The 22,414-nt window shown below is 42.2% G+C and overlaps 2 protein-coding genes across 10 annotated transcripts in view; one reads left to right on the plus strand and one right to left on the minus strand.

The window, feature by feature from the left end:
- The window catches only part of MFSD8 (major facilitator superfamily domain containing 8), a 39,914-nt gene extending 38,113 nt beyond the window's left edge, over nt 1-1,801 (plus strand). For 6 of the 8 annotated variants that reach the window (XM_056563604.1, XM_056563592.1, XM_056563597.1 and 3 more), the window contains 3 exons: nt 34-137; nt 261-496; nt 1,168-1,801. In XM_056563604.1, coding sequence (XP_056419579.1) covers nt 34-137; nt 261-496; nt 1,168-1,368 — 541 coding nt within the window. In that variant the 3' untranslated portion in view covers nt 1,369-1,801. The other 2 variants (XR_008890873.1, XM_056563614.1) reach the window with 2 other exon arrangements.
- An 840-nt stretch (nt 1,802-2,641) lies between these two features.
- Nucleotides 2,642-22,414, minus strand: part of PLK4 (polo like kinase 4) — a 29,915-nt gene continuing 10,142 nt past the window's right edge. Inside the window, exons 7-16 of one of the 2 annotated variants that reach the window (XM_056563577.1) lie at nt 20,162-20,472; nt 19,952-20,056; nt 19,536-19,638; nt 18,352-18,501; nt 17,878-18,011; nt 10,316-10,407; nt 10,055-10,199; nt 9,153-9,284; nt 8,882-8,988; nt 2,642-3,281 (exon numbers count right to left, since the gene is read on the minus strand). In XM_056563577.1, coding sequence (XP_056419552.1) covers nt 3,182-3,281; nt 8,882-8,988; nt 9,153-9,284; nt 10,055-10,199; nt 10,316-10,407; nt 17,878-18,011; nt 18,352-18,501; nt 19,536-19,638; nt 19,952-20,056; nt 20,162-20,472 — 1,379 coding nt within the window. In that variant the 3' untranslated portion in view covers nt 2,642-3,181. The remainder of the gene's footprint in view (nt 3,282-8,881; nt 8,989-9,152; nt 9,285-10,054; nt 10,200-10,315; nt 10,408-17,877; nt 18,012-18,351; nt 18,502-19,535; nt 19,639-19,951; nt 20,057-20,161; nt 20,473-22,414) is intronic. The other variant, XM_056563583.1, reaches the window with a different exon arrangement.

The following is a 22,414-nucleotide window of genomic DNA, read 5'->3' on the forward strand; positions in this document are numbered from 1 at the left end:
CTACTTTATTTCCTTTTATATATATATATACAGGACTGGAGAACGAATTCTGCTCCTTGGGGGATTGGTTACTATTTGGGTTGGATTCTTTATCTTGTTACCCTGGGGACATCAGTATCCCAGCATACAGTGGGAAGGTAAGGAATTAACTAAAATTAAAGGGGTCATCCAGTGTGAGGGATCTTTGTCCATTGCACAGTATATATTTAAAAAATAAATAAATCTGGTTTTAACTACATGATGTGTCTCTTTATGTACAGACATTCAGAACACAACCAAGCATAACTCCACTTTCTTGGTTTCAAGTCTCTCCACATCTGGCAATCACACAGATGAACCAACGGGGTGTCCAGCTTCTCAGTCCTGGTGTTTCTATACACCAATCATCCACTTAGCTCAGTATATTACGTCTGACATTTTAATTGGTCTGGGCTATCCAGTCTGTAGTGTCATGTGTTACACATTGTACTCTAAAGTTATAGGACCAAAACCACAGGTAATATCTAAAAGCTTGAAAATCACACTTTTCTAATAAAATAAGTTTAATTGAATAGTATAAAAAAAAAAGTGGTGCAAAAGTAATAATGGAGTAGAACTTGTGCAGAATAGGAAACTATATGGCAAGATAATTCCTAGAGTTCATTTTCCCACAGGGTGTATAGACTCCACCACATGCAGACTGACAAGGAAATCTAAATCCTGCTTATTGCTATTGTTTAAAGGCTGATAGTATAACCAGCTGTACTGTGGCATAGTGACAAACTTCTGGTTAGATTCACGACATATGGGCTGTATGTCAATAGTATATTGGTAGAAAGGAATGCAATTTACCTTAATTGTCCAAACAGTCTACTAGTGACTACTTTTGTGCTGTTTCCCTGAATTTTTTTTTTATTGTATTGGTGTCTATGCTGTGCGCACTTAGAACAGTGTTTGTACATAACTGGAGTTCTAGAGGGAGACTACTAACAGTAACAATTTACATTACATAGGCAGTGAGCTCCTCTAGTAGTAGCCTAAACTGAAGACTTTCAACCTCTGCCAGTAACACATCCTTAGTGCCAGTTATGATTTTCTGCTTGCCATGGCAAATAGTTTGGTAAGTAATTGGATAATTTTAGAATGCTGTGTTTATTTATTTTTGTCATTGGTTTTTTTTTTTTTTAGGGTGTTTATATGGGATGGCTAACAGCTGCTGGAAGTGCAGCGCGAACCCTGGGACCTGTCTTTGTCACTGAAATCTATACACACCTTGGACCTAGATGGACCTTTATAATGATTTGTGGCATTGTAGCAAGTTCCATATTACATATGGTGGCAGTATACAAGAGACTTATTGCCTTTTCTGTGAGATATGGCAAAATATAAAAATGATCACTGTCCACCAAGGAACAAAAGCAAAGTATTTTTTTTTAAGCGTACAGACTGGAGTATTTTTTTCTTTCCAGAAAATTAACTGACTTAAATGAGGAGACTTAAAAAAAATGATCATGTATGGAGGAAGACTTGATTCCTTCATCACTAAGGAGCATACGGTGTAGTAACTAATTTTAAATAAAATATTTAACAAATTGAGACCTTGGAGCCAAAACCAGCAGTTGTTTTGTAATAGTAAATTATGTTTTTGGGGCATTTGTGGACAATATTTCCTTTTCGTATTATATACTTAGCTTTACCTTTTTAAATTCTTGGAGATCTTTCAAAACCTGTCCAGAGGAAAAGTTGCCCATAGCAACCAATCAGCTCACTTTCACTTTTCAGAGGCCTTTTCAAAAATGAAAGAAGCGATCTGATTGGTTGCTATGGGCAACTTTTCCTCTGGACAGGTCTTGATAAATCTCCCCCTAAAGTCTATACTTGTATTTACGGTTGAAATGTACTTAGGCTTTTTTGGTTAGAAAAAGATCCAGTTGCACCAAAAAACAAAAAAAAAAATCAAATCTTAATCACTGTAAACTTGATTGTGTTCCAATTAATCTCCCTTGAAGAACTTTGTCTGCATCTCTAGTCTTCCACTGACAACTATTTTATCCAGCCTGGGCCCGTATTTATGAGCAGCCTGATATATTGGGCAAACTATCAGGAGATATTAGTGTGTCTGATGTCTTAAACCGGTGCTTATCAACCAGGGTGCCTCCAGTTGTTGCATAACTGCTACTCCCAGGCACCCCAGTGAGAATAACTATTAAAGCTGGTATCCAGTTTTAAAAAAAAAAGTGTCGGATAATGAGTGAGGGGGCACCGGAGATGATACATTTTGCTTAACTGGACTACTACTTTTAAGCACACAGAGCATTGCTTAGCCATTTCTCAGCTTCGTGCTGTACCTGTTGGCAGCTTTCAGATGTAAGCAAGGGTGACTTTATTCACTGATGGTAAAGAATAACCTCCCACGGTGCATAGGAGTAATGATTTATCAAAACCTGTGCAGAGGAAAATTTGCCCATAGCAGCCAATCAGATCGCTTCTTTCATTTTGTATAGGTCTTGTTAAAAATGAAGTGATCTGATTGGCTGCTATGGGCAACTCAGCAACTCTTCCTCTGCACAGGTTTTGATAAATCTCCCCCAATGACTTTATTTCATTCTTGGTTTTGACTGGAATATTTTCCCTGAACATGGTAAACGTTGCTCGCTTTACAAAAGAATTCCTCTTTAATGCTACAGAACCATTTAATGGAAAGAAGATCTGTTAAAAATCTTGTCACTGCATTTATTATGGATATTTCTGCAGGAAGATTTTTTTTTTAGCATGGTTACAAATATATAAATTAAAATAAAAATACTTTTCATATTACAAAATACATACAACATTTACATACAGACAGTTCTACAAAAAGGAATCATCCATTATATTCGATTCTGCCTCTCCATGTTATGTACATATTATGCCAGAATTTAAAGACATCATTAAGGTATTAGGAAGGAAAAACCTGACAAAAGGCAAAAAGTCTTAAGCCTAGTTGATAAGCAAAAATGATCATGTATTGTGAGTTAAGAACCTTAAAAGGTTAATACAGAAGGCTTAGCAGGGATCTTAAACTGGTGGCCCCCCAGATGTTGTAAAACTGACTCCCAGCATGCATGACAGTTAGCTGCAGCCCATGGCTGTCCAGGCATGCTGGGAGATGAAGTTTTTGCAACATCTGGAGGACCACCTGTTTGAGACCCCTGGCTTATGGTCACGAGTGGCTTGATGAATTTGCGAAGAGCATCAAGATGGAAGAGAGGCACTGTAGTTTATTTTTTATATATTCCGGAAGCTTGTCATTTTCTCCGTGCCTGCAAAACATAAGGCATAATGTTATGGACTAGAGTTTACTTCATGGCCAGTCTGAAATACTACTTTCCTTTATGTCCTAAATAATAATAATTTTATTTATATAGAGACAACAGATTCCGCAGCGCTTTATTAGCAACAGCATCAATGGGTAAGATTCTGCAATAATAGGACAGATTATATCAATTTAATTACACAGACTATATAAGAACTGCTACTCCATAGCCTCACTTTTCTGACCTCCTGTGGACAGGTGCCCCTGTAGGCCCAACTGGACCTGGAGTAACACTGCTAATGTTGATGACCACAAATACTACATCTGGTGTCTCAGGTTGGCCTGGAAGTTGATCAACCAATTCTAGCAAGCTGTGGCCTGTCCAAAGACATTATAATCTAGAGGATTAGGAGAGTCTTCTCTGGCTGGTGTTGCAGGAACCATGTTCCCTTTTTCCTCTCCTATCCAGAATGTCCTAGATTTCTAGATTGATACAGGCATAAACTCTCATAATAAAGTGCAAAATTTGGCATTGTCTTAAGCTCTGGGAAAAAGGCTGTTACAGAGGTCAGAGATGACAGATCTGGCTCCTAAAAGGGACCTTGGTCTAGTTTCTAGACTAACTCTGTAAACCCAAATGTTTCCTTCTTTGGATTTAAAAGGTCTGCTACCATGTGTCCATGAACCTCTTCGTACATTAGTGGGATCCATGCTATAGCAGCCATTGAACCTTACCTAATTTTTCTTCAAAACAGAGTTCTCACTAACTTCAATCTCATTCACTTTTAGGGTGACCTAATACTGATCACCAGACTAAATTACTGGGTTTGTTTCCTGATCTCTACTAAAGAGCAGAAGCGACTTCACTCATGATGTTGGCCGAGCCCTAAATCACCTTTTGTGGAGCGCACCAAAGAGATTTAGAAGAGATGCTTAATCTTTCTCGGGGTAAAATAAAAGGTCTTAAACAGGTACTCCCATGCAAACCTTTTTTATTTATTTTTTTTTTAAAATCAACTATAGGCTGGATATTGGATAATCCAGACAGCCTTCAGTAGAATAGTGCGGCAGTCTGCGGTGCAAAACAACCCCCCCCCCCAAATGGTTAATTGCTAAATCCCCAGTGGTGCTGTTGCTTTAGGAATAAGGCTGCAGCATACATTGCCCACTCACTAAAAAATTGTTAGGCTGCTTTCACACTATAGAAATGTCCGTTTTAAAGATCCGTTATAATGACCAGTTAATAAAACCATCAAAAATGGCCGTTAAACAGCCACTACAAAATCCCATTATAGTCTATGGGATTTTTACATTATCCGTTTTAACCCATCATAGCCCGTTATTAATAACGGACATTATTTTGTGATGGGAGATATAGTGCATGCACTATTTTTTCTGTTCTTTCTCCAGTCACAAAACAACGTCCATTATTAACGGGCTATGAAGGGTTAAAACGGATAATGTAAAAATCCCATGGACTATAATGGGATTTTGTAATGACCGTTTAATGGCAGATTTTAAGGGTTTTCAGAATGGGTCTTTAAAAGGGATGAATTTACAGTGTGAAAGGGGCCTTCTACATCAGACCTTGAGGACTGTTTATTGTAGTTGTTAGAATTACACAGTGAGACTATGGAGTAAGTGTTATATGGGCTGTGCAATTAAAAGGTTACATTTAGGTCATCTGTCCTATTATTGTAGGAAGATAGAATCTTCCTCATTGTTGCTAATTTGAACTAAAGGAAAGCGTTTACAGTGAGTAAAAAAGAGGATACTTTTTCCATCTCAAGGCAGAAAAAGAATCAGTGGCTTTACTGCAGCAAAACACTGGCAATCTCAGATGCAAAAAAGAAAAGCAAAACAGCAAAGGGTTTGCTACAATGTACCAGGGGTGCTCTCTTAATGTAAAACATTATTGAGGAGAAGGCAGCCAAAGCTGAGTGCACAGTGGGTTTAAAGGGTAGCTCCCACCATCCTATTTTATTTATTTTTTGCTAGCCCGTTAACCCCCCCCACCCCGCATACCCTATTCCCTCATTACACTTGCAGTTACTGCAGAGTCCGGCAGCGGGCGTGCAGGGACAGCGGCGGCAACGGCGATGTGCGGGAGTGGCCTCCCAGCCAGTGGCCGGGGAGCCAATGCACTCGCTCCCGCCTGTCTGACAGGCAGGGAGCGAGTGCAGCCTAACTGAAAAAGGACTGACTGCCACTCCAAAATCAGTTCTTTTTCAGTAGGCGGTTTTTAAATGTAAATTAAACCTTTTTAATGGAAAAAAAAAAGTATATTAGCAATATGTTGTAGTACATAAGTACTACAACATATCAAAAAATAAAGTTGGTGACAGTGCCCATTTAAGTCTCTCTTTGCTAGATTACCAAATCCAGAGACTGTGGTTGGTAAGATGTTGTTTTTATACACTGCTCAAAAAAATATAGGGAACACAAACAAACACAATGTAACTCCAAGTCAATCACACTTCTGTGAAATCACACTGTACACTCAGGAAGCAACATTGACAATCAATTTCACATGCTGTTGTGCAAATGGAACAGACAACAGGTGGGAATTATAGGCAATTAGCAAGACAACCCCAATAAAGGAGTGGTTCTGCAGGTGGTGACCACAGACCACTTCTCAGTTCCTATGTTTCCTGGTTGATGTTTTGTCACTTTTGAATGCTGGTGGTGCTTTCACTCTAGTGGTAGCATGAGACGGTGTCTACAACCCACACAAGTCGCTCAGGTAGTGCAGCTCATCCAGGATGGCACATCAATGCGAGCTGTGGCAAGAAGGTTTGCTGTGTCTGTCACCGTAGTGTCCAGAGCATGGAGGCGCTACCAGGACACAGGCCAGTACATCAGGAGACGTGGCAAAAACTCAGCAGCAGGACCCCTACCTCCGCCTTTGTGCAAGAAGGAGCACTGCCAGAGCCCTGAAAAATGACCTCCAGCATGTGCATGTGTCCACTCAGAAGGTCAGAAACAGACTCCATGAGGGTGGTATGAGGGTCACAGGTGGGGGGTTGTGCTTACAGCCCAACACCGTGCAGAAAGTTTGGCATTTGCCAGAGAACACCAAGATTGGCAAATTCGTCACTGGTGCTCTCTTCACAGATGAAAGCAGGTTCACGCAGATATGACAGAGCCTGGAGACGCCATGGAGAACATTCTGCTACCTGCAATATCCTCAAGCATGACCAGTTTGGCAGCGGATCAGTAATGGTGTGGGGTGGCCCAGTAATTTCTTTGGGGGCCGCACAGCCCTCCATGTGCTTGCCAGAGGTAGCCTGACTGTCAATAGATACCGAGATGAGATCTTCAGACCCCTTGTGAGACCATATGCTGGTGCGGTTGGTGCTGGGTTACTCCCAATGCAAGACAATGCTAGACCTCATGTCGCTGGAGTGTGTCAGCAGTTCCTGCAAGAGGAAGATATTGATGCTATGGACTGGCCCGCCCGTTCCCCAGACCTGAATCCGATTGAACACATCTGGGACATCATGTCTCACTTCATCCACCAACGTCACATTGCACCACAGACTGTCCAGGAGGCCACCTCATCAGGAGCATGCCCAGGCATTGTAGGGAGGTCACACAGGCACATGGAGGTCACACACACACACACACTACTGAGCCTCATTTTGACTTGTTTTAAAGGATATTACATCAAAGTTGGATCAGCCTGTAGTGTGGTTTCCACTTTGATTTTGAGTGTGACTCCATATCCAGACCTCCATGGGTTGATAGTTTTATGAATAAATACTTTCAAAATAAAAAATTTAGTTTTAAAATCAACAAAGAAAAAAGAACAAATGACGCCCCCCAAGCCCACCACTCTCGTTTACAAAGTCAGGAGAACATGGCATCACTGAATAGACAATATAGGGGGTCCACACCCAGCCAACACCAAAACAATAGACGCTAAAACAGACATCATACACGCACACTACCGGAGAACCCCTCTGTTTCCTAGGCCCGGTAAAGATGACCAAACTATCCCGGAGAACTGTCCCTCTCTGGGGGGAACTACCGACTCATCTATTAGTAGCCAGGGAATCCAGACCATATCACATTTAATGGGGCATTTACGAATAATATATAGTGTCCTATACAACAGCACATATTTATTAACCAGATTAAATCACCTTGTTATAGGGGAAGGGGAAGTATCCTTCCAGGCCATTATCAAAACCTTCCATGCACAAAACAATAAAAACCTAATAAGAAGGCGTCTATGGGAGCCTGTGACCAGATCCTGAACAACACCTAATAGACAAAACATGGGAGAACACATAGGGGAAGTCCAAGTGATCTGTCATATACTGCAGCACCTCTCTCCAGAGGGGTTCCACACAAGGGCAACTCCAGAATGCACGCAAAAGAGAGCCCACATCCGCATTACATCGGAAACAAGAGTCCAAAGAGGAGATCCCCAATACGAAACAACTTAACCGGAGTGTAGTATAGATGGAGGATGAGCCGTACCTGAATGAGTAAATCCCGAGCACTAATCACCGTCGAGTAATAGGTCTTAGTAACTTCCCACCATTGATCTTCTGTCAAATCAGGGATATCAGCCACCCACTTTGCAAAAGCCAACTCAAACGGACCAGGACCTACCAATTGCAGCAATGCATATGCCTGAGTCAGAGGTTTAGTGAGGTCAGCAATACCCATAAGCAGCTCCACATCCGAAAAAGCCAGGGACGCACCAAGAGAGCCAAACTGCGCCACCACCGCATGTCTCAACTGGAGGTACCGAAACTGGGCACTCCGAGGGAGATTAAAGCGGTCACACATCTCCTGGAATGAGGGGAAGGAGGACAACTCCCCAAACAAATGTATGGAGAATTTGACTCCATGATCGCTCCAGAAACCAGCAGCCTCCAACTCCTGTAGGTGTTCAAAATGAGGATTCCCCCACAGAGGTGCCCTTACCGGTAGCGGGAAGTGCCTGGAAACCACCGACCACACCTCAGCCATGGGTTGATAAATTTGATTTCCATTGATCATTTTTGTGTGATTTTGTTGTCAGCACATTCTACTATATAAAGACGAAAGTATTTCATACAATTTGTTCATTCATTCAGATCTAGGATGTGTTATCTTAGTGTTCCTTTTATTTTTTTGAGCAGTGTATTAAGGTTCTGTTTTTCCAGAAGTTTAAAGGACTTCTCAAATCACATTTATTAGCAAATAATTGTGCTGACATAAGTAAAAATCTGCTTTTTCCATGCTTTGCTGTCTAATACCACTAAAGCTAAAAGAACAGTAAATTGCACCCCACTTGAGAAGGGGCATGTCCTAAATGCCAACAGAGATTGATGCGATCAGATGTCTGAATGCATGGAAGCCCCATATAAGTCTGTGGGACTTCCCAATTCTGATCACTGATCATTCTTGGGCTGCAATAATGCCAGGGACGTTTAAACTGCTGCTTCATCGTGACAATGTCCATTTAATCTAATATGGCAGAAATATAGTTCCACAGTTCAGGACAGAATACAATCCATAACTAAAAATGATATGCAGTACGGAGTACATAGACAAATATGCATGGCAATGAACCTAGTACAAGTCTATTGCAATACAGACTTTTTACCTCACCTGGTCACTTGCCCATTTGGCGCTGTGTACACTATAGAGGAGACTCCAGGCTGAACAACTAGCTGGGAACCATCATTAAACAGCACCCTTACTGCCCCAGTGTTTAACTGTAAAAAAAAAAAAAAAATTAAATGTGTATACAGTAGAAACAATTAAATGTGCCAGCAAACCTGAGCTTTCTTCAGTATTCACTTAGGACTAACAGCAACAATGATTCACTAATCTAGAATTACCATATGTAGTATGTCACTGCAACATGACTTCTACTTACCTGAGATGCCCAGCCAACATTTTTAACAAAAACAGACTTCAAGACGTGGCCAGAATCTGGAGTGTGACTTTTTGAAGCGTTGGAGGAAGGAGCACTTCGAGCCGAAAATACAGATTCCTCATAGGAAAGAATCTATACAGGAAACAGGAGTTAGTTTTTTTCTAATAGAAAATGAATGATTAAATATGGTGGTATGAGAGACTGCATATTCCTCCCTACGTTTAAAGGGATACTCCGCTGCTCAGCGTTTGGGAGCGCTTGACGTCATAGCCCCGCCCCTCAATGCAAGTCTATGGGCTGTCACGCCCCCTCCCATAGACTTGCATCGAGAGGGTGGGGCTATGACATCAAAAGCTCCAGGCCGGCTCCAGCGTTTGGAACAGTTTGCTCCAAACGCTGAGCAGCGGAATACCCCTTTAAGAGATTTCAATTGAGAAAGTACAACCAAGACCAAATATGCCATGTTTGATCAGCTGGGGCCTCATTGATGGGGCCCATACTTATCAGGAGAATAGCCCTTATTCCCCTGCTTTCAGCCCTATAAACCAATGAAGGAGTAAGAAAAAGATCACCAAGAGACAGCACTACTGATGGGCTATCCCCAATCGTTCTGATTGGTGGAGGTTTAACACCAAGACCCCAACCGATCAAAACTTTACATGTCTGTGTCAAAACTTTGAGAACTCTAATGCCATTCATTAGCTGCACACTACAGCAGAAGACATGGATCTAAAACAATGCATTTTATAATATAGCTAAATTCATTGTCTCTGGAATATAAAAGGTCAAACCTGCAATGCATATTTGAAGATTTATCTGAAATCTGCCACATGGTAGTTATTCTAAGCATATTAAAGATCTACAAAATGCATAATACTTATGGAACTAAACAGGTCACTCACAGGAGGATCGACATTAGACACCTGTGGTGAGGTTGAGCAGCCCGATGCCCGATTAGGAGGGTTCTGATCCTTGTGTCCACATACTGACTCCCCAGAAGGTACACCTCGTGCTGGTGGTTTAGGGGAATCCGTGCTTACTGGTCTCCTGTATTTAATAGAATTAAAAAAATCATTAGTACCAATACTAATTTCTAAACACAAAAAAATGGTTTGCATACAAAACTACTTGTGTACAGTGCAAATATGAAAAGAAAAACTTACCTTCCAGTTATATTTGGAAATAACGGGAAATTTTCTTCCTTCTTTTCTTCTATAATTAAAACGGACTCCAAAGACAGGCAATGCTGATGAATCTGTGACACAGACAATCACAACTGAGAATAGGATAGATGGGAAACGTAGGAAAAAAGATACATGTCAGCATTACAGGGATGAGCCACCTTTGGGGCACTCATTACTAATGTTTTGCAAACATGTAATGATTAAATATATATTTCTATGTTTATTAGATATTGCACAGCACAATACAGTACACAAACCATCTAAAATGCTACTACTTGGCATCCTATCTTTCTATGACCCTATTCAAGATATGCCTCGAGAGTTATTCAAATGTACAGCGAAGTGTAAAGTAGTGTGAGCAGAGACTTTCATTACTGGCATCAAAGTAAACAAATCAGAAATATGTATATTATACAATTTACAGTCATGGCCGTAAATGTTGGCAAGCCTGAAATTTTTCTAGAAAATGAAGTATTTCTCACAGAAAAGGATTGCATTAACACATGTTTTGCTGTACACATGTTTATTCCCTTTGTGTGTATTGTAACTAAACCAAAAAAGGGAGGAGAGAAAAGCAAATTGGACATAATGACATACCAAATTCCAAAAATGGGCTGGACAAAATTATTGGCACCCTTAATATTTGGTTGCACACCTTTGGAAAAAATAACTGAAATCAGTCGCTTCCTATAACCATCAATAAGCTTCTTACACCTCTCAGCCGGAATGTTGGACCACTCTTCCTTTGCAAACTGCTCCAGGTCTCTCTTGTTGGAAGGGTGCCTTTTCCCAACAGCAATTTTAAGATCTCTCCACAGGTGTTCAATGGGATTTAGATCTGGACTCATTGCTGGCCACTTCAGAACTCTCCAGCGCTTTGTTGCCATCCATTTCTGGGTGCTTTTTGACATATGTTTGGGGTCATTGTCCTGCTGGAAGACCCAAGATCTCGGACACAAACCCAGCTTTCTGACACTGGGCTGTACAGTGCGACCCAAAATCCATTGGTAATCCTCAGATTTCATGATGCTTTGCACACATTCAAGGCACCCAGTGCCAGAGGCAGCAAAACAACCCCAAAACATCATTGAACCTCCACCATGTTTCACTGTAGGTACTGTGTTCTTTTCTTTGTAGGCATCATTCTGTTTTAGGTAAACAGTAGAATGATGTGCTTTACCAAAATGCTCTATCTTGGTCTCATCTGTCCACAAGACATTTTCCCAGAAGGATTTTGGCTTACTCAAGTTCATTTTGTAAAATCTAATCTTGCTTTTTTATGTCTCTGTGTCAGCAGTGGGGTCCTCCTGGGTCTCCTGCCATAGTGTTTCATTTCATTTAAATGTCGACAGTTCGCGCTGATACTGATGCTCCCTGAGCATGCAGGACAGCTTGAATATCTTTGGAACTTGTTTGGGGCTGCTTATCCACCATCCGGACTATCCTGCGTTGATACCTTTCGTCAATTTTTTTCTTCTGTCCACGCCCAGGAAGATTAGCTACACTGCCATGGGTTGCAAACTTCTTGATAATAGTGCGCACTGTGGACAAAGGCAAAACTAGATCTCTGGAGAGGGACTTTTAACCTTGAGATTGTTGATATTTTTCCACAATTTTGGTTCTCAAGTCCTCAGATAGTTCTCTTCCCCTCTTTCTGTTGTCCATGCTTAGTGTGGCACACACAGATACAGAATGCAAAGACTAATTGAACTTCTCTCCTTTTTATCTTTTCAGGTGTGATTTTTATATTGCCCACACCTGTTACTTGCCCCAGGTGAGTTTAAAGGAGCATCACATGCTCGAAACAGTCTTATTTTTTCACAATTTTGAAAGGGTGCCAATAATTTTGTCCAGCCCATTTTTGGAGTTTGGTGTGACATTATGTCCAATTTGCTTTTTTTCCTCCCTTTTTTGGTTTAGTTCCAATACGCACAAAGGGAATAAACATGTGTATAGCAAAACATATGTTACTGCAATCCTTTTCTGTGAGAAATACTTCATTTTCTAGAAAAAAATCAGGGGTGCAAACATTTAAGCCATGACCGTATATATATTAAAAAAAAAAAAAAAAAAAAACACACAACAACACACAAAATTGTTAGAATGGCACTGTCATGAAATTTTTTTTTGTTATTGTACTCCTTATAGTAAATAAATCTTTCTAATGTTCTTTGTTTAACCCCCTTAAGGACAGGGGTTTTTTCCGTTTCTGCATTTTCGTTTTTTTCCTCCTTACCTTTAAAAAAAAAATCATAAATCTTTCAATTTTGCACCTAAAAATCCATATGACGGCTTATTTTTTACGCCACCAATTCTACTTTGTAAAGCAGTCAGTCATTTTACCCAAAAATCTACGGCGAAACGGAAAAAAAAAAAAAAAACATAATTGTGAGACAAAATTAAAAAAAAACAAAAAAAAAACGCCATTTTGTAATTTTGGGGGCTTCCGTTTCTACACAGTAAATTTTTCGGTAAAAAGGACACCTTCTCTTTATTCTGTGGGTCTATACGATTAAAATGATATCCTACTTACCGTATTTATCGGGGCATACCACGCACCGGCCTATAACACGCACCCTCATTTTACCAAGGATATTTGGGTAAAAAAAGTTTTTTACCCAAATATCCATGGTAAAATGAGGGTGCGTGTGTGCGCGTGTATACCCCGATACATCCCCAGGAAAGGCAGGGGGAGAGAGGCAGTCGCTGCACGCTTCTCTCCCCCTGCCTTTCCTGGGGTCTAGAGCCGTGCTGCCGGCCCTTCTCTCCCCCTGGCTATCGGCGCCGCTGCCCGTTCTGTCCCCCTGACGTCATGCGCCGTGCAGCGCATAGCAACGACGCCGGGGACGCACGCCGGAGGCCTGCAGCAGCGCGGACCGGACCCAGGTAATTATGCCACCGGGGATGGGGGGAGGCAGCGGCGCTGGCAATGGGTGCCGCTGCCCTTTCTCTCCCCCTGGTTGTCGGCACCGCTTCTCTCCCCCTGGCTATAGGCGCCGGCATCGATAGTCAGGGGGACAGAACGGGCAGCGGCGCCGATAGCCAGGGGGTGAGAAGGGCCGACAGAGGCGCTCTAGACCCCAGGACAGGCAGGGGGAGAGAAGCGGGCAGCGACGGCCTCTCTCCCCCTGCCTTTCCTGGGGGTGTATCGGCGTATAACACGCACATAGACTTTAGGCTAAAAATTTTAGCCTAAAAAGTGCGTGTTATACGCCGATAAATACGATATATAAGTTTGATTTTGTTGTACTTCTGGAAAAAATCACAACTACATGCAGGAAAATTTATATATGTTTAAAATTGTCATCTTCTGACCCCTATAACGTTATTTTTCCGTGTATGGGGCGGTATGAGGGCTCATTTTTTGCGCCATGATCTGACATTTTTAGCAGAACCATTTTTGTATTGATCGGACTTTGATTGCTTTTTATTCATTTTTTCATTATATGAAAAGTGACCGAAAATACACTATTTTGGACTTTTTGGAATTTTTTTGCGCGTACGCCATTGACCGTGCGGTTTAATTAATTATATATTTTTATAATTCGGACATTTCCGCACGTGGCGATACAACAAATGTTTATTTCTATTTACAGTTTTTTCTTTTTTTTTTTAAATGGAAAAGGGGGGTGATTCAGACTTTTATTAGGGAAGGGGTAAAATGATCTTTATTCACTTTTTTTTGCAGTGTTATAGCTCCCATAGGGGACTATAACACTGCACACACTGATCTTTTACATTGTTCAATGGTTTCTCATAGGAAACCCCTGATCATTGTCTCTGCCGCGATCAGTGCCGCGCGCTATTAGCCATGGGTCCCGGCCGTTGTTAGAGGCCGGGCCCCGCGTTCTAGAATGGGAGCGGACTCATGACGTCCATGTACGTCATGGGTCCTGTAGGGGCTAAAAAAAAAAAAAAAAAAAAAATTAAGTTTTCTATGTTTTATTTATTTTTGGGATGTAAAGCCTTAGGCAGTCATAACTCACACACTGAACTGCTCTGGGCTGTGTGTAGCAGAGTGAGGGAGGAAGTTCTCCCCTGTATGGCTTCAGATGATGTCACGCTTGCTGGGTAATATCTCTTCCCAGTCTGTGAATCTGACAGACTGAGCAGAAAATACAGAGCAATATCAAGGTAGAAAACTAAAAAATAATAAAAAATAAAGGCAGGGGGTGGTTTATCGTGCTGGGGGCAGAGAACTGGGAAGATTATGACATTTAAAAAGATCATGACAGGTACTCTAACCTCTTCAGGACATAGGGCGTATGGATACGCCCTGAATCCCGAGTCCTTAAGGACCGAGGGCGTATCCTTACGCCCATGGGAATTCCGGCCCCCACCGCTAGCCGGTTGGGGACCAGAGCCGGATGCCTGCTGAAATCGTTCAGCAGGCATCCCGGCATATCGCCCAGGGGGGTCATTATGCCCCCCCATGTCGGCGATCGCCGCAGATCGCTGGACAATTCAGTCCAGCGATCTGCAGCGATTCCGGGTCAATCGGGTCTCCAGTGACCCGGTGACCCGGAAAGACGGCCCCGAACAGCCAGAGCCTGCAGGGGTGAGGTGGCACTGGTGCCACCTCACGATCGCCCTGATTCGTCGGCCGGATTACCGGCCGACCAATCAGGGCGCCTGCTGCGGGTGTCACTCCCGCACCCGCTCCGCCCCTCTTCTGGAGGACGTGAGCGGCTGCGGGACGTGCACCCCGGGTGCTGGGGACCCCGATCCCCGGCGCCCCTGTTGGGATCGGGGCCCCAGGAGCGACGGCGGCGGCGGGACTGACCTGCAGCGTCTGGATCGTTGGAGGTGAGTGACAGCCTCCTGCTGTTGCTTAGCAACAGCTCCCAGCATGCAAAAAGGGCATGCTGGGAGCTGTAGTTATGCAACAGCAGGAGGCAGACCACCACAACTCCCAGCATTCCCTTATGGGCATGCTGGGACTTATGGTTTTGCAACAGCTGGAGGCACATTCTTTCTATGGAAAAGTGTACCTTCAGCTGTTGTCTAACTACAACTCCCAGCTTGCACAAACAGCTAAAGTGCATGCTGGGAGTTGTAGTGGTGCATCTGCTGGTTGCACAACTACAACTCCCAGCATGCCCGTTGGCTGTCGGTGACTGCTGAGAGTTGTAGTTTTGCAACAGCTGAAGGCACACTGGTTGTGAAACTCAGAGTTTTTTTTTTACCTAACTCAGTGTTTCACAACCGATGTGCCTCCAGCTGTTGCAAACTACAACTCTCAGCAGTCACCGTACACCATGCACCGTACATGCTGGGAGTTGTAGTTTTGCAACAGCTGGAGGCACACTGGTTGTGAAACACTGAGTTAGGTCACAAACTCAGTGATACATAACCAGTGTGCCTACAGTTGTCGCAAAACTGCAACTCTCAGCAGTCACCGACAGCCAACGGGCATGCTGGGAGTTGTAGTTATGCAACAGCTGGATGTCCCCCCCCCCATTGTGAACGTACAGGGTACACTCACATGGGCGGAGGATTACAGTAAGTATCTGGCTGCAAATTTGAGCTGCCGCAAACTTTCTGCGGCAGCTCAAACTGCCAGCGAGAAACTACTGTGAACCCCCCGCCCGTGCGACTGTACCCTAAAAACACTACACTACACTAACACAAAAAATAAAATAAAAAGTAAAAAAACACTACATATACACATACCCCTACACAGCCCCCCTCCCCTCCCCAATAAAAATGAAAAACGTCTGGTACGCCACTGTTTCCAGAACGGAGCCTCCAGCTGTTGCAAAACAACTCCCAATATTGTCGGACAGCCGTTGACTGTCCAGGCATGCTGGGAGTTTTGCAACAGCTGGAGGCACCCTGTTTGGGAATCACTGGCGTAGAATACCCCTATGTCCACCCCTATGCAATCCCTAATTTAGGCCTCAAATGCGCATGGCGCTCTCACTTTGGAGCCCTGTCGTATTTCAAGGCAACAGTTTAGGGTCACATATGGGGTATCGCCGTACTCGGGAGAAATTGTGTTACAAATTTTGGGGGGTATTTTCTGCTTTTACCCTTTTAAAAATGTAAAATTTTTGGGAAAACAAGCATTTTAGGTAAAAAAAATATTTTTTTTTTTACATATGCAAAAGTTGTGAAACACCTGTGGGGTATAAAGGTTCACTTAACCCCTTGTTACGTTCCCCGAGGGGTCTAGTTTCCAAAATGGTATGCCATGTGGTTTTTTTTTTGCTATCCTGGCACCATAGGGGCTTCCTAAATGCGGCATGCCCCCAGAGAAAAATTTGCGTTCAAAAAGCCAAATGTGACTCCTTCTCTTCTGAGACCTGTAGTGCGCCAGCAGAGCACTTTCCACCCCCATATGGGGTGTTTTCTGAATCGGGAGAAATTGGGCTTCAAATTTTTAGGGGTATTTTCTGCTATTACCCTTTTTAAAAATAAAAATTTTTTGGGAAAACAAGCATTTTAGGTAAAATTTTTTTTTTTTTTTTACATTTGCAAAAGTCGTGAAACACCTGTGGGGTATTAAGGTTCACTTTATCCCATGTTACATTCCCCGAGGGGTCTAGTTTCCAAAATGGTATGCCATGTGTTTTTTTTTTTGCTGTTCTGGCACCATAATGGCTTCCTAAAGGTAACATGCCCCCCAAAAACCATTTCAGAAAAACGTACTCTCCAAAATCCCCTTGTCGCTCCTTCCCTTCTGAGCCCTCTACTGCGCCCGCCGAACACTTTACATATGAGGTATGTGCTTACTCGAGAGAAATTGGGCTACAAATACAAGTAAAAAGTTTGTCCTTTTACCCCTTGTAAAAATTCAAAAATTGGGTCTACAAGAACATGTGAGTGTAAAAAATGAAGATTGTGAATTTTCTCCTTCACTTTGCTGCTATTCGTGTGAAACACCTAAAGGGTTAAAACGCTGACTGAATGTCATTTTGAATACTTTGGGGGGTGTAGTTTTTATAATGGGGTCATTTATGGGGTATTTCTAATATGAAGACCCTTCAAATCCACTTCAAACCTGAACTGGTCCCTGAAAAATACTGAGTTTGAAAATTTTGTGAAAAATTGGAAAATTGCTGCTGACCGTTGAAGCCCTCTGGTGTCTTCCAAAAGTAAAAACACGTCAATTTTATGATGCAAACATAAAGTAGACATATTGTATATGTGAACCAAAAAAAAATGTATTCGTAATATCCATTTTCCTTACAAGCAGAAAGCTTCAAAGTTAGAAAAATGCTAAATTTTCTAATTTTTCATCAAATTTACGGATTTTTCACCAAGAAAGGATGCAAGTATCGACAAAAATTTACCACTATGTTAAAGTAGAATATGTCACGAAAAAACAATCTCGGAATCAGAATGATAACTAAAAGCATTCCAGAGTTATTAATGTTTAAAGTGACAGTGGTCAGATGTGCAAAAAACGCTCCGGTCCTTAAGGCCAAAATGGGCTCCGTCCTGAAGGGGTTAATCTCAAAATGAAAATGGGTCCATAAAATAGTATGGTCTACACTTCAAAGTGTTCTGTCTGAGAATAATAAAAAAATATTCATTACCTCATTGGCGTGATCCACATAGCACTTCATTTCCTCAGTCAGGCCATTGACTCTGCTCCCATCTTTCAGGGTGTAGGACTTTCCAGACTTCTCTATTACTCGAGTGAAGTCAACTGTCTTGTGAATTTTTGCTCCTAAGAAAACAAATAAATCTTAGATTTATGACAGATCTATACTGAAAGAATAAGTAATGACCACTGCTTGGGTGTTGTTACTATAACCTGCACACATATGCAGCTTCATATACATAAACCCATTTTAAAGTCACAGATTTTAACTTAGAAGGTGGTGACAACTACTTGTTTGTGTGTTGGTTGCAAGCTCCCTTTCCTGCCTGCGTACCATTTGTCTCCTTACCAGGAGGCCTTTTTAAGTAATGTCTGCAGATTAAAATGTAAAATACCAATGACAAATTTACTTTAGATCTAATAATCCTCCATCCTATTGTTCGATGTGTTGAACCTTCCAACTTACCATCATAGAAGCAGACCTCAAAGTCAGCATTGGGGTAGTTCTCCATTAACATGCATTTTGCATATTTAGTGTAGTAGGTAATTTTAGGTGTTTTGGACCTTACAAGCTGGATGAACTTTGATGCATACTGGTATTTTTTCCAGTACTTTTCTGTAAAAAAAAAACAACAAATAAATAAAATTAAGAGTAAAATTTACTTGAAGTTACTATAAAGCAAACAATTCTTATTATTCACCTGCCTCAATACCCCACAGTTCCATCCAGATCCCTCCTAGTCCCTGTTACTCACCACTTTTCATTTGTGAAGAAAATGCCTGCTCAGTCAGTGGCCACAGCAGTGACCAACCTAAGCCAGGGATTGGCTGGGCATGCATTTCCACAAATAAAAACACACTAGATTATATATATTTATTTTATATTATACACACACACACATCGTATTATGGACACTAGAATACCCCTTTATTTGCTCTTCAGAATCCCTTTTGAGACTTACATTGCAGAATGGTAGTTATGGCCCCACTCCAGAGCACAGTTACTTAAAGTGTACCCATCAGATCCGACAAAATATTTTTTTTTTTTTAACAGATCACTCAGTACCTAATCCTGACCATGTACATCTAGTTTTTATGTGTCTAGCACCTTTATTTTTTTTTATTACACTTTTAATTTAGCTCACTAGTCTGAATTCCTCTCAAAGGGAGGGGGCGTGGCCTCACTGTGCAGGTCTCCGCCCCCTCCCTCAGTATGCTGTCTGCTCACATCTCCCCTAACATTAGCAAAACTACAACTCCCAGCTTGTCCTCACTGACAGTAGCGGGACACAAGCTGACAGTGGGAGGATTTTTCCTCCAGCTAAGAGCCCTGCACTCACAGCTGTCAATCAAGGGAGTATGTCCATGACATAGGTGATGATGCATGGACACAGCAGGACTAGTATGTGTCCAAGCAGGCAGGGAGGCAGTTTGACTGGCTTTTTCAGTATGAAATACTGAAAATTTTCTAATGAAAGCAATTGCAAAACCTACTGGTTTTGCAAGCTTTACAGCGTATCAAAAGTTTTTGTATCTGACAGTGCCCATTTAAAGTTCAATATCAAATGTGTCAAAAGTTTCTGGACAGCAGCTAGCCAGCCTACACAACTAGTCAATGTTTGTGCACAACCACATAAAGTATTATATTACCTGGTAAACTGTCAAATGTGTAACTTAACATGTTCTCAGGAGGAGATGGAGGTCGATCAACCAAAGGAAACCCCTTGCCTTCATTTGGATGATAAATATAAATCTGCAAAGAAAAAAAAAAAAAACATTTTTATATATTATATATATATATATATATATATATATATATATATATATATATATATATATATATATTCCGTTACATTAATGAATAATAAAAATGTTAAATACGTAAAATCTCAAATTTAGACAAAACCAAAAAATGTATGATGTAATAAGTAGTGCTACAATCCCACCAGACTCTGCTGACTAGTCACAAGTGTGGACCAATCCATATAAAAGAAGAGGAAGTGGTTGATCGAGGGCCCTACATTATAGATATTACCATATAGAAATGAAACCATACAAACACCTACCAAATTCCCATCACCGGATATACGCAAAACCTCTTTGACTTGTTCCTGAGAGTTCTGTTCTTTCAGAAATTCCATGCAAACGTCTCCAGTATCCAAAATGCTCACCTGCGAAAAGAAAAGTCACATCACATGTGTAGTACCAGTGCAAAAACCAGTCAGCAGAGATGACTGCTCCTTCCATTGTACTGATCAGCCGCTGATGGTACTTACCACAGCATTTTTGGTCTTCTGTCTGATAGGCTTCAGTCTTTCTGAACTAAGTGGAGGAATTATGCTCCTCAGGGAGCAGTAGCTTGCAGCTTGTTGAGGTATCTTAGACTTTTTTTTGTGTGGATTTTCTTCTGAAACTGGAAATGTTCTCATTCCTTTGTGAGCAAAGTCAAGGGAAGAGTCTGTCACTTTTTTCACCGTCACATCGTTCCAGTTGTACATGGGCGTCTCCTGCTGTATGGCCGGTTGGCCGTAATAATTTGCAGCAGAATTACTTACATCGCTGACATCCTGAGTTCTTTGCATTTGACCTGAAAATTGAAAAAAAAATAATTAACCACTATAATAAATTGTACATATAAGTCTATAGACATTGCCTTGGGCTTTACAGCGTACAGTCATGCACTTCTCCCTGCTAATTCTCGAGATCGGTTGGGTCTATAATTATAAAATGTATTTATTGTTATTAATCTCCACATAATTCAACCCCTTTTACAGCACAGATGATTTTGTGAGGAAGAGCCACAGCCAGCTAGGAATTTCCCTTGCAGCGACCACTGCGGAGGACATTTAGTATTACTGGGCTGCCATTCAGATAAACCATTCTATGTAATACATGGACCTGCTCCTACAGCGTGGCTCTTTATTTTAACCCAAAGACAGGGGTCCAAACCAGGGAACACTATGTTGTGCAGGTTATATGGAAGGCATTGGGTTTATGGGACAAATATTTTAAAGAAAATCCCAATGTAGTCAAAATCCCTCAGTAGAATTTTGTTAGGTATATCATCACCAAATAATGTAGAAAAAAATAAATAAAATATATATAATATATATATCTAATCACTTTTTTTTTTTTATATTTTCATACAATATAGGCACTAAAACACGGGATAATAATTATTAGCCAACTTTGCCCTGTAATAGGTGAAGGAATCGGCCAGCAGACATTGGGCTCAGGCCTGCCTTTGTAATGCCACCCTAAAAGGGTCTATTCACATGGCAGAATTTCCACTAGCGGAATTCCACCTCAAATTAAAGCCCATAGACTTCTATGGGATTCCGCACTCCCATTCACACTTCTGAAATTCAGAAGTGTGAATGAGGGTACGGAATCTCATAGAAGTTTATGGGCTTTAATTTGAGGCAGAACTCTACAAGCACCGATCAAGGATCGATCAAACTGCATTGCTGCCCCCATAGACTGCAATGCATTTCTGGGTGGATCTTTTAGGATATCTGCTAAGAAATGCATTGCCATCTAGGGGACAGCAATGTAGTCCACGTGATCCTAGTGCCTCCGGGTCGATCTCCGGCAGAAATTCTGCCCAGAGATTCCGCAGTGTGAACAGGGATGTGGAATTCCTATCGCCCGACGCCCGGGACTAGCAGGTGAATTTGTCCGGCCCTTAGCCCGGCTTCGGGCAAGTAGGGCCGGACCTGACAAGTGCGGCGGCGATCTGCAGTCTGTATGGAGCGGGCTCCCGACTCCTGCCTGCTCCATACTCTGCAGCCTGTGTCCTCCGAAGCAGAGCAGGGGAGATGAGAAGCTGTGTACAGTATTTGTCTTCTCTCCCCTGCTCTGCAGACGTGCGGGGGGAGATGAGGGGGCGTGGCTTATTTCTCCCCGGGCAGACCTGCGTCCTCTGCCTTCACTCCCCCCAGCTGTAGCTTCGGAGAGCTGAGGGGGGGAGGCGCATCTGCACGGGGAGATGCTTGCGGCGCTCACAGGGGAGTATGGAGCGGGCTCAGGACTCCTGCCCGCTCCATACTCTGCAGCCCCCGGCTATTCTCAGTAGCTGGAGGCCGCCACTAATAGCCAGCCGCGGCTGGCTGTTAACCCTTTAGATCGCCGCTGTCAAAGCCGACAGCGGCTTCTAAAGGGACATGTGAATGCTCCCTGGTGGGCTAGTGAGGTGGATCACCCCCCGCAGCGCGATCATGGGGGGAGATCCACTATAGAGGTAGCCAGAGGGCTTACCTCTGCTTCCTCCTGTCCCGCTCTGTCATTGATAGATCCTGACTGGACCAGACTCTATCAATGGATCACAGAGCACACAGATTAATAGAGTTCAATAGAACTGATCTGTTTGAGGAATCTAATGATTCCTCATATAAGTGTAATAAAGTGTAAAAAAAAATAAAATAAAAAAGTTTTAATAAAAGTTTGAAAGACACATATTAACCCAGTGGTCTTCAAACTGTGCCCCTCCAGATGTTACAAAACTACAATTCCCAGCATGCAAGGACAGC

This window comes from Hyla sarda, chromosome 1, assembly GCF_029499605.1.
Source record: "Hyla sarda isolate aHylSar1 chromosome 1, aHylSar1.hap1, whole genome shotgun sequence".
Classification (NCBI taxonomy): domain Eukaryota; kingdom Metazoa; phylum Chordata; class Amphibia; order Anura; family Hylidae; genus Hyla; species Hyla sarda.